The following is an 18,167-nucleotide window of genomic DNA, read 5'->3' as shown; positions in this document are numbered from 1 at the left end:
AAACTGAGCTCAGGTGCATGCTGTTTCCCAATGATCATCTTTGAGATGTTTATACAACTTGATTGAGTCCACCTGTGGTCAATGCAATTAATTGGACATGATTTGGAAAAGCCCAACCTGTCTATATATGTTCTCACAGTTGACCACACATGTCAGAGCAAAAACCAAGCCATGAGGTCGAAGGAATTTTGATAGAGCTCAGAGACAGGATTGTGTAGAGGCACAGATCTGGGGAAGAGTACAAAACATTTCTGCAGCATTGAAGGTCCCCAAAACACAGTGGCCTCCATCATTCTTAAATGGAAGAAGTTTGGAACCACCAAGACTCTTCCTAGAGCTGGCAGCCAGGCCAAACTGAGCAATCAGGGGAAAAGGGCCTTGGTCAGGGTGGTGACCAAGAACCTGGTTGATACTCTGACAGCGCTTCAGAGTTCCTCTGTGGGGAAGGGAGAACCTTTCAGGAGGACCACCATTTCTGCAGCACTCCACCAATCAGGCCTTTATGGTAGGCTGGCCAGACGGAAGCCACCCCTCAGTAAAAGGCACGACAGCCCGCTTGAGTTTGCCAAAAGGCACCAAAATGACTCTCAGACCATGATAATCAAGATTCTCTGGCCTGAATGCGAAGCGTCACGTCTGGTGGAAACCTGCCACCATCCCTACGATGAAGCATGGTGGAGGCAGCATCATGCTGTGGGAATGTTTTTCAGCAGCAGGGACTGGGAGACTGGTCTGGATCAAGGAATAATGAATGGAGCAAAGTACAGCTTGTAGCGTTATACCCAAGAAGACTCGAGGCTGTAATTTTTTGCCAAAGGTCATTCAACCAAGTTATGAGTACTTATGTGAATGTGATATTTCAGTTTTGTATTTTTAATACATTTGCCGAAATTTCTAAAAAACTGTTTTTGCTTTGTCATTACCGGCTATTGTGTGTAGATTGAGGAGGGAAAAAATACAATTTAATCCTTTGTAGAATAAGACTGTAATGTAATGTGTAAAATGTCAAGGGGACTAAAGACTTTCCGAATGCACTGTATGCCATGTTAATGATATCTGAGTGAGAGTTACTAACAAAATCAATGGCCTCCCTGGAAGTCATGGTCCCTGGACAGTATTCGGCCATGATTACTACTGATGCACAACTAGGGCTGTGGTGGCAATGGCATTTTGTCAGCCTGTGATTGTCATGCAAATATCTGCCTGTTGCACGGTAATTGACCTTTAATTAACATCAACACATTTAGCATCTCCTGGCTTCCACTCACTGCCTACAAGCCACTGATGCAGACCTTTGGAACTTCTACATTTTAAAACGTCTAATAAATCCAAAAGCCTACATCATCACAATAGATCTATTATTCAAAAACATGATATGAAGAAAACGTAGACCATTTCAGAAGAACAAAATAGCATACTCTAAATTGTCCTTATGTTATGTTCTGATCTGGCTATGCCATGTGGCTGTGGGCAACACTAGTTCATTTAGTAGACAAGATTTGCTTAGAATTCCGTGGCATTACTTTATATTATAGTATGAGGAATACAATTGAACAGAGCTGAATAAAATAGAATGGATATTTTCTCCTAATGACTTGAGGAAGTTCACATGTGGCTATTCTGTGTTGAACGCTTAACAAAGAAACGGGTGTTAATTAGATTTATTTATGTAACTTTAGTTATTATACAAATGTTGGGCTAAATGTTTAGATAATTAATACATTCTAAGGCTGCATGATACCACTCTAATGATGAAAGGCATGAGCTCTGCTTTGTTTTTTGCGCAGCCTGTACACATCTCTAATTCACAATTTGGAGGGGATTCCCGGCTGCATCCACTTTGTGTGAACTTAATGCCCCCTAAAAGAATCTACACCTGTTGTATAGCGGAATAATGTGCTTATTTTAAGAAGTTATTTGGTCATTTTAGTTGTGATAGAAACTTTATCAAAACATATAGGCCTATTGGCTTGGCTACATGAGTGTCACGGGATTCTTCCGTTGAAGGAGAGGCGGACCAAAATGCAGCGTGGTAAGTGTCCATGGTTTTAATAGGAAAACTCAACATGAACAACTACAAAACAAGAAATGTGAAAAACCGAAAACAGTCCCGTGTGTCACAAACACTGACACAGGAAACATTCACCCACAAAATACCCAAAGAATATGGCTGCCGAAATATGGTTCCCAATCAGAGACAACGATAGACAGCTGCCTCTAATTGAGAACCAATCTAGGCAACCATAGACATACAATTTACCTAGACAGGAAACAGCCCCATAAACATACAAAACCCCTAGACAAGTCAAGGCCCATAAATCCCCCATGTCACACCCTAACCTAACCAAAATAATAAAGAAAACAAAGATAACTATGGCCAGGGCGTGACAATGAGGTGTGTGATTATGATTTAAAAAGCCTCAAAAGAAAGCAGGCGCTGTTCTTGCCTTCAGCTGAGCATGCATGTGTTAAAGGGGAATTAAATGAAAGGAAAGCTACACTAAACAATCTAAATTTCTTAGATTTTTCGCAGACCTCAAAAGTGGTCCCCTGATATGGTTTAAGCATTGTTGGGAACACAGAAAATCAAATAGTTTTTTTCCTATTAAAAAAGTGTGAAAAACTGGGGAACATGGAAAAACAAAACAGAGAATAATGAAAAATATGTTTTAAAAATGAACGGATCTCAAAAGGCACTTTATCCTCTTGCAGCAAAGCATTTTGAGGAAAGTTGAAGTCAGTTCCTGCCAATATCCAGCAACTTTGCACTGCCGTTGAAGAGGAGTGGGACAACATTCCACAGGCCACAATCAACAGCCTGATCAACTCTAAGGGGAAGAGATGTGTCGCGCTGCATGAGGCAAATGGTGGTCACACCAGATACTGACAGGTTTTCTGATCCACGCCCCTACCTTTTTTAAAGGTATCTGACGAACAGATGCATATCTGTATTCCAGTCATGTGAAATCCATACATCAGGGCCTAATGAATGTATTTCAATTGACTTATTTCCTGATATGAACTGTAACTAAGTAAAATGTTTGAAATGGTTGCATTTTATATTTTTGTTCAGTACATTCAAACATTCAACAACACAACAGTGAAACTTTATCAACAGATTACAGTAATTGATTCATTGGGACAACATTTTAACAGAACTGAAGAGTGCAAAATATATTGCTAACTTGTACAACAGTAGCTTCACAGTATATATACATTCATAATCTAGCTACAGGTAGAAAAAAAAATCAAAGATCTTTGGTTGATTTTTATAAAACTCGCCAGCTTGTAGTCCTAAAAAAAAATGGTATGAGTAAGTTTTGGTTCGTTCAGCCATTGTTAGGGTGACAGAATAGGGTTCTGGGATAAACACAGGAAATAACGTCTGATGTTAGTTAACACAGGCTTAGGAGATGTTATACATTTTGATCTGAGATGATATCCGTCATTTAATAGGAACGTTATGAATAAAGCATTTATGTGCTTTTTCTGATTTACATAAATGCTTAAACAAAATCTAAGTGACATTACCTAACGAAGATTAGCTCCTAAGCCTGTGTTTACCACAGACCTTAGTTTAAACATTTATCCAAATACCCTACCAAAAAAATCCATTCATTTTCCAGTAGGGTTTGTTCAACGAATCATGGCGGACTTATTTCCTACAGAAATACACGTTTACTAGTGCTCTCTTTTTCTTGAGGCATCTGAAAACTTTTGGGGAAAAAGACACACATTTACAACTTGGTATCACTGAATAACACACAATGTGTATAATGCATGTCTCATTTGACATGAATTTCACCTGCATCTCAGACCCTTTTCACACTATCGTGCTGACCCAACCTATACTGTGCTGGCTCTATTTTATTTTCACATTGTCATTTCCGGCACAGTTCCAGCAACTACACTGGATGCTTAACTAGGCCAGCCCTGAACAGGTCGACTTGGCTCACTGGGGTGAAAGGGGTTTTGGTATGCATTCAAATTATTCTTATTGTGTATTTGTCACATCGTCCCGGGCTGAACAGAGGAAAGTAGTTGGATGTCTTCACATCAGTAAAAGTGTAAAGAAGTGACTGTGTATCAACATTATAAAAAGACAGAGTGTGTCTGTCACAGTCTAGAAACACTCCCACAATAGTGAGCTCTGCCACAGGTATTGGTGGTTGAGGGTCGGTATTGACTTGGAAACATTTTTCTTTAGCATAAGAAAGAATCCAAAATCCATTCTGTGGAGTTAAAGGAACATTATATCTTCTCTCAACATTGTCTCCGGCCACACCAACATACCATGACAGTTTTCCTGTTGTTCCGTCCTTTACCTTCACTTCCCAATAGTGTTGTCCTGAACTGAAACTCTCTTTAGAAAACACATGGAGATGCGTTCTAGAGGCTTTCTCTGTATCTCTTTCTTGAATGTAAAAAGCCCGCTTTCCATGATTGACTCTAATAGCAGGGTGTACAGTCTTTTCATCCAGAATGATGTTCTCTGGGGTAACTAGAAAGACAAGATTTATTTCATTCACACAATTTGATGGGATGGATTGGTAAGGATTTCAGATAATGTGGACCTACAGGTAACTGCCAAAATAAAGGAAACACTTGAGTAAATTATGTTTCAGGTGTCTCTGTTATGGTGTGGGGTGCTTTGTCCTGGCATGGTTTAGGTCCACTCAACCCCTTAGAGGGCCAGGTATATGCCAATAACTACACATCCATTCTGGGTGATCACCTTCAACCTATGCTGAAGCATTTCTATCCTGATGGGAGGGGTCTCTTACAGAATGACACTTCCCCCATAGGGCAAGAGTGGTCACAATGGTTTGATGATCATGAACACAATGTAAAACATATGCCATGGCCATCTCAGTCACCAGATCTCAACTCAATTGAACACTAATGGGTTCATTCTGGAGCGGTGCCTGAGACAGCGTTTTCAACCATCAACAAGAGCTCCAGACACTTATAGAATCTATGCCAATGCATAATGAAGCTGTCCTGGTAGCTGGTGGAGGCCCAACTCCCTATTAAGACACTTAGTTGATTTCCTCTTTTGAGGCTGTTACCTGTATATCGTAATAATCTAATGAACATACAATTGTCCTGTCCTACTGTGATTTTATTTACCTTGGAATCCTTTCACCTGGTGCCAATCTGCATTTAAAAAAGTAAAGTGTGAGTGTCCAGTATTTCAATTCTTCCAAAAATTATATAAATTATAAATTGTTTAACGCACTCCAACATGTCAGCAGACTTTGTTCATAAAACTATGTAAACACTGAATTATAAAATATAGAGGGTAAAGCATTGTTCTCCCCCAGTATAACTTTACCTTTCAGATTAAGTTCTTCACCAGCAGCTCTCTGTTCAGTCGGTGCCAGCACTGTGTTTTCTGCCCCTAACGGAACACATTTTGGTAATATTGGTATTCATCAGGTTACGACATTATCAACGTTATATTATATCATATACAGTATATCATGAGTGAACATTACATTCAATTAGGTTATTTGTCTCTGTTGAATGGAAAAGGTGAAAGTTATTGTAAAAAGGTGAATGTGGAACTGGGACAGTCAAATCCTATTGGGATTATGTCAAATTATCATCAAAATATACAACTAAAAGGGACATATATTTGTTTTCCTATTACTTTACCTTCCAGATGAACTTCTTTTCCAGCTGCACTCTGTTCAGTATGTATCTGCACTGTGTTTTCTGCCAATAACGGAGCACATTTAGGTAATATTGCTATTCGTCAGTTTACTACATTATCAAATATATGTAATATCGTATACAGTATATCATAAGTGAACATTACCTTCAATTAGGTTTTCTGTCTCTGTTGAATGGAAATGGTGAAAGTTATTGTAAAAAGGTGAATTGTGGAATAGGGAGAGTAAATCCCTATTGAGATATGTTCATATTATGCTTGGTGTCAATGGAATGTTTCCTCATAAATAAGTTATTAGCATGTATTAGCATTTCACAGAGAGATCAGAATGAAACAGTTATCTGCCGGCCCCTGTCCTAGCTCAGTTTGATTTGAAACATAGAGGCACAATCATGTCAACATGAAATCCGTCAGGGTTTATGTTGTCATAACTCATCTCACACTCAGTTTATTTATCACACAGATCAGACTCCAGCTACTATCTCTTCAGTAGTTGGTATGTGTTCTTTGCTTTCTGCCCCTACCAGAGCGCATTTAGGTAATTATCCTGCAATTTACTAATCATAAATATTTAATTCATACAAAACTAGGCTACTAATGATTATCAAAGTTAGACAATTCTATCATCATGATAGTGAACAACCGGCAATAGTTTTATTTTTCTCTATTGAATCGAAAACGTAAAAATTATTGTAAAAAGGTCAATTGTGGAACAAGTAGAGTCAAATCCTATTGAGATATGTGCATATCAGGCTTTGTTTCAATGGAAAGGTTCTCTCAAAAACAAGTTAGTTACATGTATCTTATGAAAGCCTTCACCCAGAGATCAAAATGAAACAATTACCTGCCGCCCTCTGTTCCAGCTCAGCTTGATCTGAAATATAGAGACACATTTGTCAAAATATTGTCAAAATTATGTCATAACTCATAATTTCATTCTTAGTTTATTTATCAGAAGAAATACACTACCGGAATGGTTTCTGGACTTTTGGGATGAAGACCACATGGACCCTAAAAGATTTAAAAAATATTATTGTTTCAATAATGACTTTTGTCAAAATCATTTCTCTATAGGGTTATTATTACTGATATACCTTGCTCTTATAATGAAATCACAAACAGTAATATGACTGAATTCCAGATACCTCTTCGTTTCCACAGGATGACAGAGCACAGAGCACAGATGATGACCAGAGACAGGATCAACAGGACCAGAGTCACAATGAAGGCCTTTTTGGAGACTCCTGCACACAGAGACTCAACTTGGATCAAATGCCTCTAAAGCTCTCAAGGCATGACATCATCAGAACATCATCACAGTGAAATGAATTAGTCAAATAAATCTGTAGACACCTCTTCATTATGTTTATCCTCCTCTAAACTAGTGTCTGTGGGATGGGGAGAGAGGGATCTGATCGTGGGTAGGATGGTTTTGTAGGAGACTAACTCACCAGGTACAGCTGTATGTGGCAGAATTCTGCCCTCTCTCTTCGCCTCCTCAGACAGAGAGACTGTACAGGCGAGCCAATCGGAGTATGAGGGAGCGTACAGCAGCCAACTACTGACACTCACCAAGCCATGGGGATCTGACACAGAGAGAGAGGGGTGAGGATGCACATGTTTATAGACACACAACTCAAATCTATACAGTATAGCTGTGTAGTGATTTTAGAAGTAATTACCAGAGGTATTGAGTACTTCTTGTTCATTTCTGATCTCTGTCCCCTCTTTGGTTTTCCATGAAAGTTTAGGTTGTGGTGACCATCCCTCTGATAAACAGGTAATGTTCACCTGACCACCTCCTCCTACAGCTACAGAGAGAACTGGGATACCACCGAATACTAGTGGAAATATAAAGGGTAAGTGTGAGGGCATGTTACAACCGTGAAAGGATTGGACAAGGCATATGTCTGTGAACCTGTCCCCAGTCACTTACCATTTACAGTGAGGAAGACACTGGCCTTATCAAACCATTGTTCGCTGCTGACACGGCACACATACTCCCCACTGTCTTCCAGTTTGACCCTCTCCAGTGTCAGGGAAACATTCCCTCTCTCCAGCCCCCCAGTTAGAGACACCCTGCCCCTGTACCGAGGGTCCACAGGGGTCTCCTGGATCTTGTGGTCCTTGTACAACAAGGCAGGGCTGTAGGAGTTCTCGGACCGGTACCAGCGCACCTCCAATGGCTCCGCATTGAAGAGAGGTGAGAGTTCACAAGGTAGAGAGACTGAGGAGCCTGACCATGTCGTGATTGGAGCATCAGGGACTGACACTGAAAAGTCATCTAGAGCTGGAGTAGAGAGATACAGATGGAACATTGAGGGGGGATTCTCAGACTATTTCATCCAGGAAGTGGAAAATATTGTAATTAAATGAGTATACAAATTCTTACCAGGTTTTTGAGTTGTTATGGGAGCAGTGAGAACAATCAGTATCACCACCATCAGACACAACCCTGTGGTAAATATAGAGGACATGACTGTGAATCCATAGTCAGTTGTGTGATGAATATGTACGCCTGTCACTTATAAAACACAGTAAGTACATAAATAAGTTAGTAAATAAGTAAGTAGCTAGGTATGTAAATAAGTAAGTAAACAAGTAAATACATAAGTATTGTCAGGACCCGGTTACGAACCCGGGTCTCCGGAGTGAGAAACAGTCACTTAACCAACTGAGCCACGAATAGTCAGCAGAACCCAGAAGATGAGGCAGACACAGCAGTACTTGAGACGGTGTATTTAATAAAGTAAAAAGTGAAGTCCTTCAGGAAAACATGTAACTCCACAACCTCAAAAGGAATTCCACAAGAACAAGGTAATCCACAAGGTAATCCTCCAAGACAAAAAGGTAAATCCACAAGGTGGTAGGTAAAGCATAAAAAGCCTCAAAAGATACTCAAAAATAAATAAACAAGAACAAAAAACAGAATTCCACAAGAGCGTCCACCGGGATCAACAAGAGTACACAGAATACTAGGGCTGGGTGCTAACATACAAACACAGAGCAAAGAACTGAGGGAAACTAAGGGTTTAAATACAATCAGGGGAAACGAGGCACAGGTGGAAATAATAATGGGGATCAAGGGAAAGCAAAAGGTCAAAAAGCACAATGGGGGCATCTAGTGACCAAAAACCGGAACAACCCTGGCCAAATCCTGACAAGTATAATTGTGTTAGCAATACACTTTAAACTATTTTATCATTAGCCACATACTGTACATATGCAGGGTCCTGCTGTAAAGAGGAATCGTGCTGTTCATCTCCAATTTGTCCTATTGGATCAGCCTCCTGTCCATCATGTTTATCCAGCCAATATGAAGTAAAAGGAGACCAATATAAATAGAGCCCATGTGAGGCTAACCTTTGCACCTTTAGACATTGGACGAGTTTGATCGTGGGCAATTCCCTGGTAAAATAATTGTCCTGTGTTTTTGTAAAATGTTCAGTGGAAATTGTTAAAATAAGTCCTTGTGCATAGATGTGTGAGGTTTGCAATCAATGTTTTTGTTTGACATACATTTTAAAGTGAAAACTCTGAGTAATTCTGTTTTTTGGTGGAATTGCCCTTATATTACTGCTATCTTGCCTGCCAGAAAATGATACATTTAGCAAACAGAGATTAAAAAAATAAAAACTGAATGAGTATCTGGTTGATGGATTCTTTATGAACTATACTAATCATGCAGTTTGGAATTATGACTTGATATGCATAACTGTATTCTAAAATTGATGAAATAATTTTATTCCCTCATCTATCTAAACACAATATCCCATAATGACAAAGTGAAAACAGGTTTTTAGAAATGTAGTTTAAACAGAAATAACTTATGTACACAGGTATTCGAAATCTTTGTTATAAGACTTGAAATTGAGCTCATGTGCATCTTGTTTCCATTGATCATCCTTGAGATGTTTCTACAACTTGATTGGAGTCCACCTGTGGTAGATTAAATTGATTGGACATGATTTGGAAAGGCACACACCTGTCTATATAAGGTCCCACAGCTGACAGTGCATGTCAGAGCAAATACCAAGCCATGAGGTTGACGGAATTGGCTTTAGAGCGCCGAGACAGGATTGTGTCAAGGCACAGATCTGGGGAAGGGCACCAAAACATTTCTGAAGCATTGATGGTCCCCAACAACACAGTGGCTTCTATCATTCCCAAATGGAAGAAGTTTAGAACCACCAAGACTCTTCCTAGAGCTGGCTGGCTGGCAAAACTGAGCAATTGGGGGAGAAGGGCCTTGGTCAAGGAGGTGACCAAGAACCCAATGGTCATTCTGACAGAGCTCTAGAGTTCTTCTGTGGAGATGGGAGAACCTTCCAGAAGGACAACTGTCATGACGTTGGCCTGGGGTCTAGGTTTATGACAGTCAAAAATACCTCTACCCCCCTGTTTCCTCTCTCTACCCTACTGATGTGACATTTGAAAACCCCTTGGTTAACATAGAGATTCTGGGAACATCAGAAGGTGGGGGGAAATGACCTATATTCTGATAATCCGACCAATGGAACATATGCTGTGGTACTTAATGAATATGATGTAAATTCGGTTGTCATCTGAGACATTCTCATCAATGATAAGATGACAAACTCTACAATGGAGAGTCTGCACATTGTAGTTATCGGATTCACATGGAATTGTTGTTCAATTTAAATGTTTGAATATAAAATTATTGGTGAAGAAATTAAACGTAATTTTAGCTTCCAAATGAGAGATTTGGGTTTTCAAAAGATTAGGGCTCTGCTCAATCAGTGGCCTCCCCTGTGGAGGGGCATGGGTTATAAAACTTTTCAAACACGCCCTCCTCTCCCTTCCTATATAAAGCCTTGATGACAATATAACCTGCTGTTCCAAGTACGTGAGGTCTGCAGCCTCTGCGTTAAAAGGACTAACATGTCAACTACAGAACTAAGCCAACCTCAGCGTGAGCTTTGGTTGCAAATGGTATGAACTTTGAACTCTTCACTACAGAAGTGATGCCTCCTAGCCGTTGAGTTAGCCACAACAGCTGCAAACGCGGGCTAGGAAAGAACAGGAAGAGTATCCCGTCTACCACACAACGACGTTACTACAACGTATCCAATTGACCACCAGAGACATTCTTCAAAGGACATAGGACTCGGTTTGGCAACACGGCCTTCCATCTACCACTAACCTACCGAAGCGCAGCTCAGAGTAAATATTTATTGCATTTTCCTTTTCCAAATGGGCGGTAATTTAGAATGCATAAGATACTGTATTTACGATAGCACAGCTTCTCCCTTTTTCCCTCAGTCTTCCCGCTCTTTCACTCAAACCCAGCCCCTTTTCCAGCTGTCATATCTGTTCCGCCCGCTAGGGATGTTTAACCTTTATGACGTAATTTGTAATCAAGTTATGATTCATTCTTTGTATATGTAATTCTGTGTGATTAGTTAGGTATTTAGTAAATACATAATTTAACCACATTTTGTATTGCTGATTCAACTTGTTTGCCAGAGTTCATGAAGATAACCAATAATTTACAACTTTCAGATAAGACTGAATTAAGGTGACCATTAATATAAAATATTACTAGGTCTTTAAGAGTTTATTCGGAGGATAACAGCTCTATAAATATTATTTTGTGGTGCCCCGACTCTCTAGTTAATTACAATTACATGATTAGCTGAATTAGGTAATATTAATCACTGAGAAAGGATTTTATAGAATAGCATGTCATATCACTTAATCCGGCATAGCCAAATACACGACACAACCATATCTGCAGCACTCCACTAATTAGGTCTTTCTGGTAGAGTGGCCAGACAGAAGCCACACCTCTTTAAAAGGCACATGACAGCCCGCTTGGAGTTTGCCAAAAGGCACATAAAGGACTCTCAGGCCATGAGAAACTAGATTCTGATGAAACCAAGATTGAACTCTTTGGCCTGAATGCCAAGAGTAACGCCAGGAGGAAAAGCGTGGTGGTGGCAGCATCATGCTGTGGGGATGTTTTTCAGACTAGTCAGGATCAAGGGAAAGACTAGTCAGGATCAAGGGAAAGATGAACAGAGTAAAGAACATAGAGATCCTTGATGAAAACCTGCTCCAGGGTGCTCAGGACCTCAGACTGGGGCGAAGGTTTACCTTCCAACAGGACAACGACCCTAAGCACACAGACAATGCAGCGGTGGCTTCGGGACATGTCTCTGAATGTCCTTGAGTGGCCCAGCCAGAGCCCAGACATAAACCCAATTGAACATCTCTGGAGAGACCTTAAAATAGCTGTACAGCGACACTCCTCATACAACCTGACAGAGCTTGAGAGGATCTGCAGAGAAGATTGTGAGAAACACCTCAAATACATGTATGCCAAGCTTGTAGCGTCATACCCAAGAAGACTCAAGTCTGTAATCGCTGCCAACGGTGCTTCAACAAAGTACTGAGTAAAGGGTCTGAATACTGAATACTTATGTAAATGTGATATTTCCGTTATTACCTGTTTTTAGTTTCTCATTATGGGATATTGTGTTTAGATTGATGAGATATTTTATTTATTTTAGAATAAAGCTGTAACGTAACAAAATGTGGAAAAAGTCAAGGGGTCTGAAAACTCTCTGAATGCACTGTATACAAATTATGCAGTATCGAGTTATGACCAATGTTCCCTACATGCTGTGCGTGGAACAAATATAATCACATGCAGAGAAGCACAAGATTGATCTTCACTCAACTTTCTAGAGTTTTCGCTCTAATGTGGGAAATGTGCTGAAATCAATGCAATATTAGTCACTTTCAATATCACTGTCACGCCTTGGTCTTAGTATTTTGTGTTTTAGTTAATTAGTTGGTCAGGCCAGGGTGTGACATGGGTTTATGTTAGTGTGTTGTCGTATTGGGTTTTTTGTAGGCATTGGGATTGTGGTTGATTAGGGGTGTGTTTAGTTTAGGTTTGGCTGCCTGAGGCGGTTCTCAATCAGAGTCAGGTGATTCTTGTTGTCTCTGATGGGGAACCGTATTTAGGTAGCCTGGGTTTCACTGTGTATTTCGTGGGTGATTGTTCCTGTCTCTGTGTAGTTTCACCAGACAGGCTCGGTCACTTTGGATTTTCTTTTTTTTCTTGTATTGGAAGAGAAGAGAACGAGCGCCATTCTCCTTGCGGAGATGGTGCTAAATACATCAACACGGTCGGTCCCTGGGATTGGGCTGGCCAACACGATTCGTTTTGCTTGGAAGGAAAAAGAGTTGGAGCCGTTAGGACGAGAATCTTTTGGAAGGATAATATTGATGGGGATTCTAAAGCTGACGGTGAAGGACGTGTTTTGTTTCCAAGGCAACTTGTTGGAGGGAGCATACGATGTGGCGCTATATACAGAGGAGAAACATGATGATATCCTGAGAAGGGCAAGAGCAGTGGGAGGTGAGAGGCCGATGTGCCACTACGAAATATCAAGCCTGGCGAAGAATAACTTTAGGGTTGTAACTGTCAACATTTACAACCCTTACGTTAAGGACGAAGAGGTGAGGGCTTTTCTGGGGAGATATATGGATAACGTTTCCTCAGCTAGGCACCTCAAAGACTCCCTTGGGTTTTGGAATGGGAGGAGAGGTTTCCAGGCGGACCCAAAGGGACATGGTGGCTACCTCCATCCTCCTGCTATGTTCTCCCTTGGGGCTGACAGGGGGACGTTGTTTTATGCACGTCAGCCCCCATTTTGCAGGCGCTGTATGGCCTACGGACACAATTTTCGCCTCGTGCAGCATGAGAAAATGCAGATTTTGTGGATCTGAGGATCACGAGGCGAGGGATTGTGACAAGCCTAAGACATGCCATGGGTGTGGCTCGTCAGCACACCTGTGGCGGGAGTGCCCGGCCCGTCAGAGGTCATATGCGTCTGCGGCTGGGGGGAGGAGCAGGAGCGGGGGATGGGGGAAGAAGAGGAGGGGAAGGAAGCACGCCGCATGACAAGAGTACAAGTCCAGAGGGGAAGGCCACAAGGAAGGAAGAGGAGCAAGAAGCGGCGGATGGAAGAGAGAAGGAAACGGAAGGCACGGGAGTAAGAGAACCAGGAAAAGCGGCGGAAGAAGGCAACCGAGTGGAGGAGCATGAGAGAGAAGAAAGCGAGGGAGGAGTGGTGGAGAAGAAGACGGTGGAAGAGCAAGTGGACTGGGGGGAAAGTGACATGGTGGAAGAGATGAGGGGTATGGTGGAGGAGCTGGCGGGGGGGGGGTGGTATCTCTCCACTGCCGTCATCACCAAAGAAGAGAATGAAGAGGAGGGTGCGATTGGCCGACAGTGAGGGGACGGGGATGGCCAAGAGAGTGATGGGGGTGGGAGAAACCTCTGGGTTGCTGCTGGTTTCCCCAGGCTCTCAACTTCATTTGGGTGGGGACACACCTAACAAGACTCAGGACTGGGTATAGGAGGAGGTGGGGAGTTTTTTGTTTGGGGACTCAGCCTCCCCAATTTTTTTCCAAACCAGCTGCAACACTGGGGAGGGGGAGGATTGTGGGGGTAGACCCAGGGTGCAGGGCACCCCGGAGCCAAACACTATTCCTGCATCCTGGGATGGTGTGATGGAGGAAGAGGCGGGGATGTCGGGATTACGGATGGTGTTCTCACCGGTAGATATGGAGCAGGGGAGCATCGGGTGAGTCTCCTGTTATTTTTTTTTAATTTTTTTTGTGCCTGATAAGGTCCCTTGCCATCTTTGGGGAATTCACTCGAGCGTCGGGAGCAGTTCTGAACCATGCAAAGTCTTCCGTCAAGTTTTTCGGAAGATGGCGCGGTAGAACGGATGTGCCTGAGGGGTTATCTCTCTGTGAGGGGGCCCTGAGGATTCTCGGGGTCCATTTTGAGACCTCCGGCTCAGCGACGCTAAACTGGAACATGCGTATCGCAGTGGTACAGAGGAAGCTAGCAATGTGTAAAGCTAGGTATTTGTCTTTTATGGGCAAAGGTGGATGTGTTGCCATCGCTTTTGTATTTGGCATACATCTACCCATTGCCGGCTTGTCTGAGGAGGCCTCTAGTGAGGCTTGTGTTTCAGTTTATGTGGAGTGGCAGGTATGAATGGGACGCCAGGGCACGCATGATCTGTCCCATCGGGGAGGGAGGTAGGGGGGTACCACATTTCCCCCTCAAGCTGGACACAATTGTTGTTTCTTTCTTGTTAACGGAGCTTGCTCAGCCAGTGATACACCCGTCCGGTTACCTCCTGCGGGTATTTTTCTCGTATCAGGCGAGAAGCATAATGGTGTGGTCTAACACGGGTCCTCGGGCGGAACAGCTGCCGTGGCACTTTGGTCATGCGGCCAAGTGGCTGCGTGCGCACCCTGAGGTTGAAGTTGCCCGAGTAGGTTTAGATCATAGGCACCTGTACGAGGAGGTCAGAAAGGCAGAGAGTCCGGCGCCTGTAGTAGGCATCTCGGAAGTGGTCTGGGAGGGAGTGCAGGTGCGGGGTCTGGACAACAGGCTCAAGGACCTGAATTGGTTGAGCCTTCATAAGTGTTTGCCGGTACGTTCCATCTTGTACCGGTATAGTTTAGTGCAATCCCCCACCTGTCCAAGATCCTCTTGTGGCAGGGAGGAGACTGTGCGCCATGTCTTTTGGGACTGTGCCTTTGCCGGAGTAGTATGGGCTAGGGCACGGGTGTTGTTAGGTTTGGTAAAGGGGATTTTGTATTGACGTGGGCCAGGTTAGAGAGGGGTGTAGGGAGAGTGAGAGGGACGGATAGGGACAGGTTTCTGCTCTGGCTTCTCATGAGTCTCTTTAAACGGGGGCTGTGGGAAGCAAGGCTGAACATGGAGAAGACAGGTAGAGATTGGGGGTGGAAGGGATAGTGAGGAGAGTGGAAGGAGATTTGAGGGGGAGGATGAAGAGGGAGGAGAGGAAGTGGGGGCAGCATGCTGCTCGGGAGAGGTGGAAGGGGGGTTTAGGGCTGGGTGTCATTTAGATTTGTAAGAGGATAGATTAGGGACGGGGAGATAGGGAAAGGTATTTTGTAGGGTGACGGGGAGGGAAGATGCTCCCCTGAGGTTTTGTTTGGGGTTTATGTTTAGTTTAATTGAATTAGTTTAATTAAAAATACCATTATTTGAGTATGTATGTAAATTATGAGTTGTAAAGAATGAATGGTATTGAAGATAAAAAATTATTTTTTTATAAAAATAAAAAAAAATAGGCTGTAATTAGGTTTCACGTTCCGTTTTGTATTTTGTATCAGTTATTTCATGTACCGCGATTCATTCATTAAAAACATGAGTAACCACCACGCTGCATTTCGGTCCGACTTTATTGCGACAAACGAAGAACGTCGTTACAGTCACATACTGAAACAAATCAAACTATGCAAGAGATTTTCTTGTAGGCAGGAGCGCATCGACATAGGATTCTATTGCATTGACAAGGATGACTCAGGCCCCTACTCTACGCAGACTGGTGCGCCATAATTAATCAATCAGAGGCCAATATGCAAACAGCCATTGCGGTATATGAATTTGTGCCATTCACTTTGAACAGGACTGTGTTTACACTATGAGAGGTCATGAGTAAATGTGCTTGTTTTGAAATCAAAGCGAGAGCTGCATGTAGCCATCTGTGTACATTTGTTCATATTCTTGGCTAGTTAGTTATTCGCTCAGTTATACCTAATTTCTAGTCAATAATTGGGGAATGGCACTGCATCGTAGTGCTAGCTGTGCCACTAGAGATCCTTGTTCTAGTCCATACTCTTTCCCAGCCAGACGCGACTGGGAGACCCATGAGGTGGCGCACTATTGGCCCAGCCTCGTCCGGGTTATAACGTTATAACAATAATTAAAACATCTCTTTGAACTAAGTCATTGGTCAAAACTGAACAGCGAACTACTCAAAAATGATCACTGTTTAAAGATTAAAGTAAGGGGAAGAGCGGAGAGAAAGAAGTTATTGTAATGACCTGACTAGATCATAAATGAACAATCGTCCAGACAGAGGCTTGAGTTTGCGAATTGACGGTTTATTAAACCAACTTTACACAGGCTACTGTTTGGGCCGTAGCACACGCCAAAAGATGACAGATAACCCACAAGCCAATCGTGACCTTCTCTTGGGAAGCCCAGACGTAAGAGAGAGAGAATAAAGGCTGAACCTGGTCTTAACTTCCAATGCCCACCCCCCTGCCCAACCCCCTCCACGCCACTCCGCCAACCACCAGGATGCCCGGCATCAGAACATTCCAGGCATTCCCGTGATTGGCAGATAGCAGGTTGATTGACATGTCGGACCCCGCGAACACCGGGTACTGGTCAGTACAACACAACCACCTCCTAGCCTAACACATAACACACAGCTGTCTGTGCGGGTCGCTACAGTATTTGTAATGAAGAGGTGGTAATCATATAATAGAATGCATTTGTACCTGAGCAAGTGGTCCGTCTCCTTCGATTAGTTTCCATTGCACAATCAAAATGTACCTTCCGAAATCTTCTGATCACCATATGACCGACTGACATATCTGTGTTTGAATACTAAACGTTAAATATCACGTTTGCATTCGACCAATCATAACAAAAGACTGAGAATCACTTAATCCTCCCTCTCCTGTAAACTTCTCTCTGTCTCACTGTTAGTACTTTCTCTTTCTCTTTTCCATCAAACACCCCTATGGCTTATTCATTTACTAACTGTTGAGAAACACAGTGCCTTCAGAAAGTTTTCGTCATCGTACCCCTTGACTTATTACACAACTTGTTGTGTTACAGCTGGAATTCAAAATGGATTAAATGTATTATTTCCACCTCACCCATTTACACACTATACACCATAATGATTAAAGGAAAACATGTTTTAAGAAATATAGAATTATCTCATTTACATAAGTATTCACAGCCCTGAGTCAATACCTGTTAGAATGACAGTCGGCAGCGATTGCAGCTTTGAGTCTTTCTGGGTAAGTCTCTAAGAGGGGACTTGGGGGGAGAGGTAGCCTAGTTGTTAGAGCGTTGGACTAGTAACCAAAAGGTTGCAGGATTGAATCCCTGAGCTGACAAGGTCAAAATCGGTCGTTCTGCACCTGAACAAGGCAGTTAACCCACTGTTCCTAGGCCATCATAGAAAATAAGCATTTGTTGGTTGTTGATCATTGCTATACAGACATTTTCAAGACGATTTTAAGTCAAAAGCCTAACTAGCCAGCCTAACTAGGAACATTCAATGTCGACTTGATAAACTCCAGTATACAGTATATTTGACCTTGTGTTTTAAGTTATTGTCCTGCTGAAAGATATATCTCCCAGGGGCTGTTGGAAAGCAGTCTGAACCATGATTGAAAATATGAAGAGTGGTACTTCGTGATGCGTTGCATTGGATTTGCTCCAAACATAACTTTGTATTCAGGACAAAGCTAATTTCTTTGCCACATTTCTTGCAGTTTTACTTTAGTGCCTTATTGCAAACAGGATGCATATTTTGTAATATTTTTATTTTGTACGGGCTTCCTTCTTGTGGAGTAAGTACAATGTTGTTGATCCATCCTCAGT

At 42.3% G+C, this 18,167-nt stretch overlaps 1 protein-coding gene across 1 annotated transcript; it reads right to left on the bottom strand.

The window, feature by feature from the left end:
* Positions 1–3,036: 3,036 nt before the first annotated feature.
* Positions 3,037–8,151, bottom strand: LOC135506459 (butyrophilin subfamily 1 member A1-like). Its single transcript, XM_064925841.1, has 10 exons — positions 8,067–8,151; positions 7,611–7,964; positions 7,357–7,515; positions 7,126–7,260; positions 6,820–6,918; positions 6,644–6,685; positions 6,519–6,548; positions 5,822–5,842; positions 5,131–5,157; positions 3,037–4,501 (listed from the first exon to the last, which is right to left on the bottom strand). The coding sequence occupies exons 1-10, from the start codon at positions 8,149–8,151 to the stop codon at positions 3,984–3,986; spliced, it is 1,470 nt and encodes a 489-aa protein (XP_064781913.1). The 3' UTR covers positions 3,037–3,983.
* Positions 8,152–18,167: the final 10,016 nt, after the last annotated feature.

Source organism: Oncorhynchus masou, chromosome 20 (genome assembly GCF_036934945.1).
Source record: "Oncorhynchus masou masou isolate Uvic2021 chromosome 20, UVic_Omas_1.1, whole genome shotgun sequence".
Classification (NCBI taxonomy): Eukaryota; Metazoa; Chordata; class Actinopteri; order Salmoniformes; family Salmonidae; genus Oncorhynchus; species Oncorhynchus masou.
Note: the sequence above shows the minus strand (reverse complement) of the source record. Positions and strands in the feature narration are given on the sequence as shown.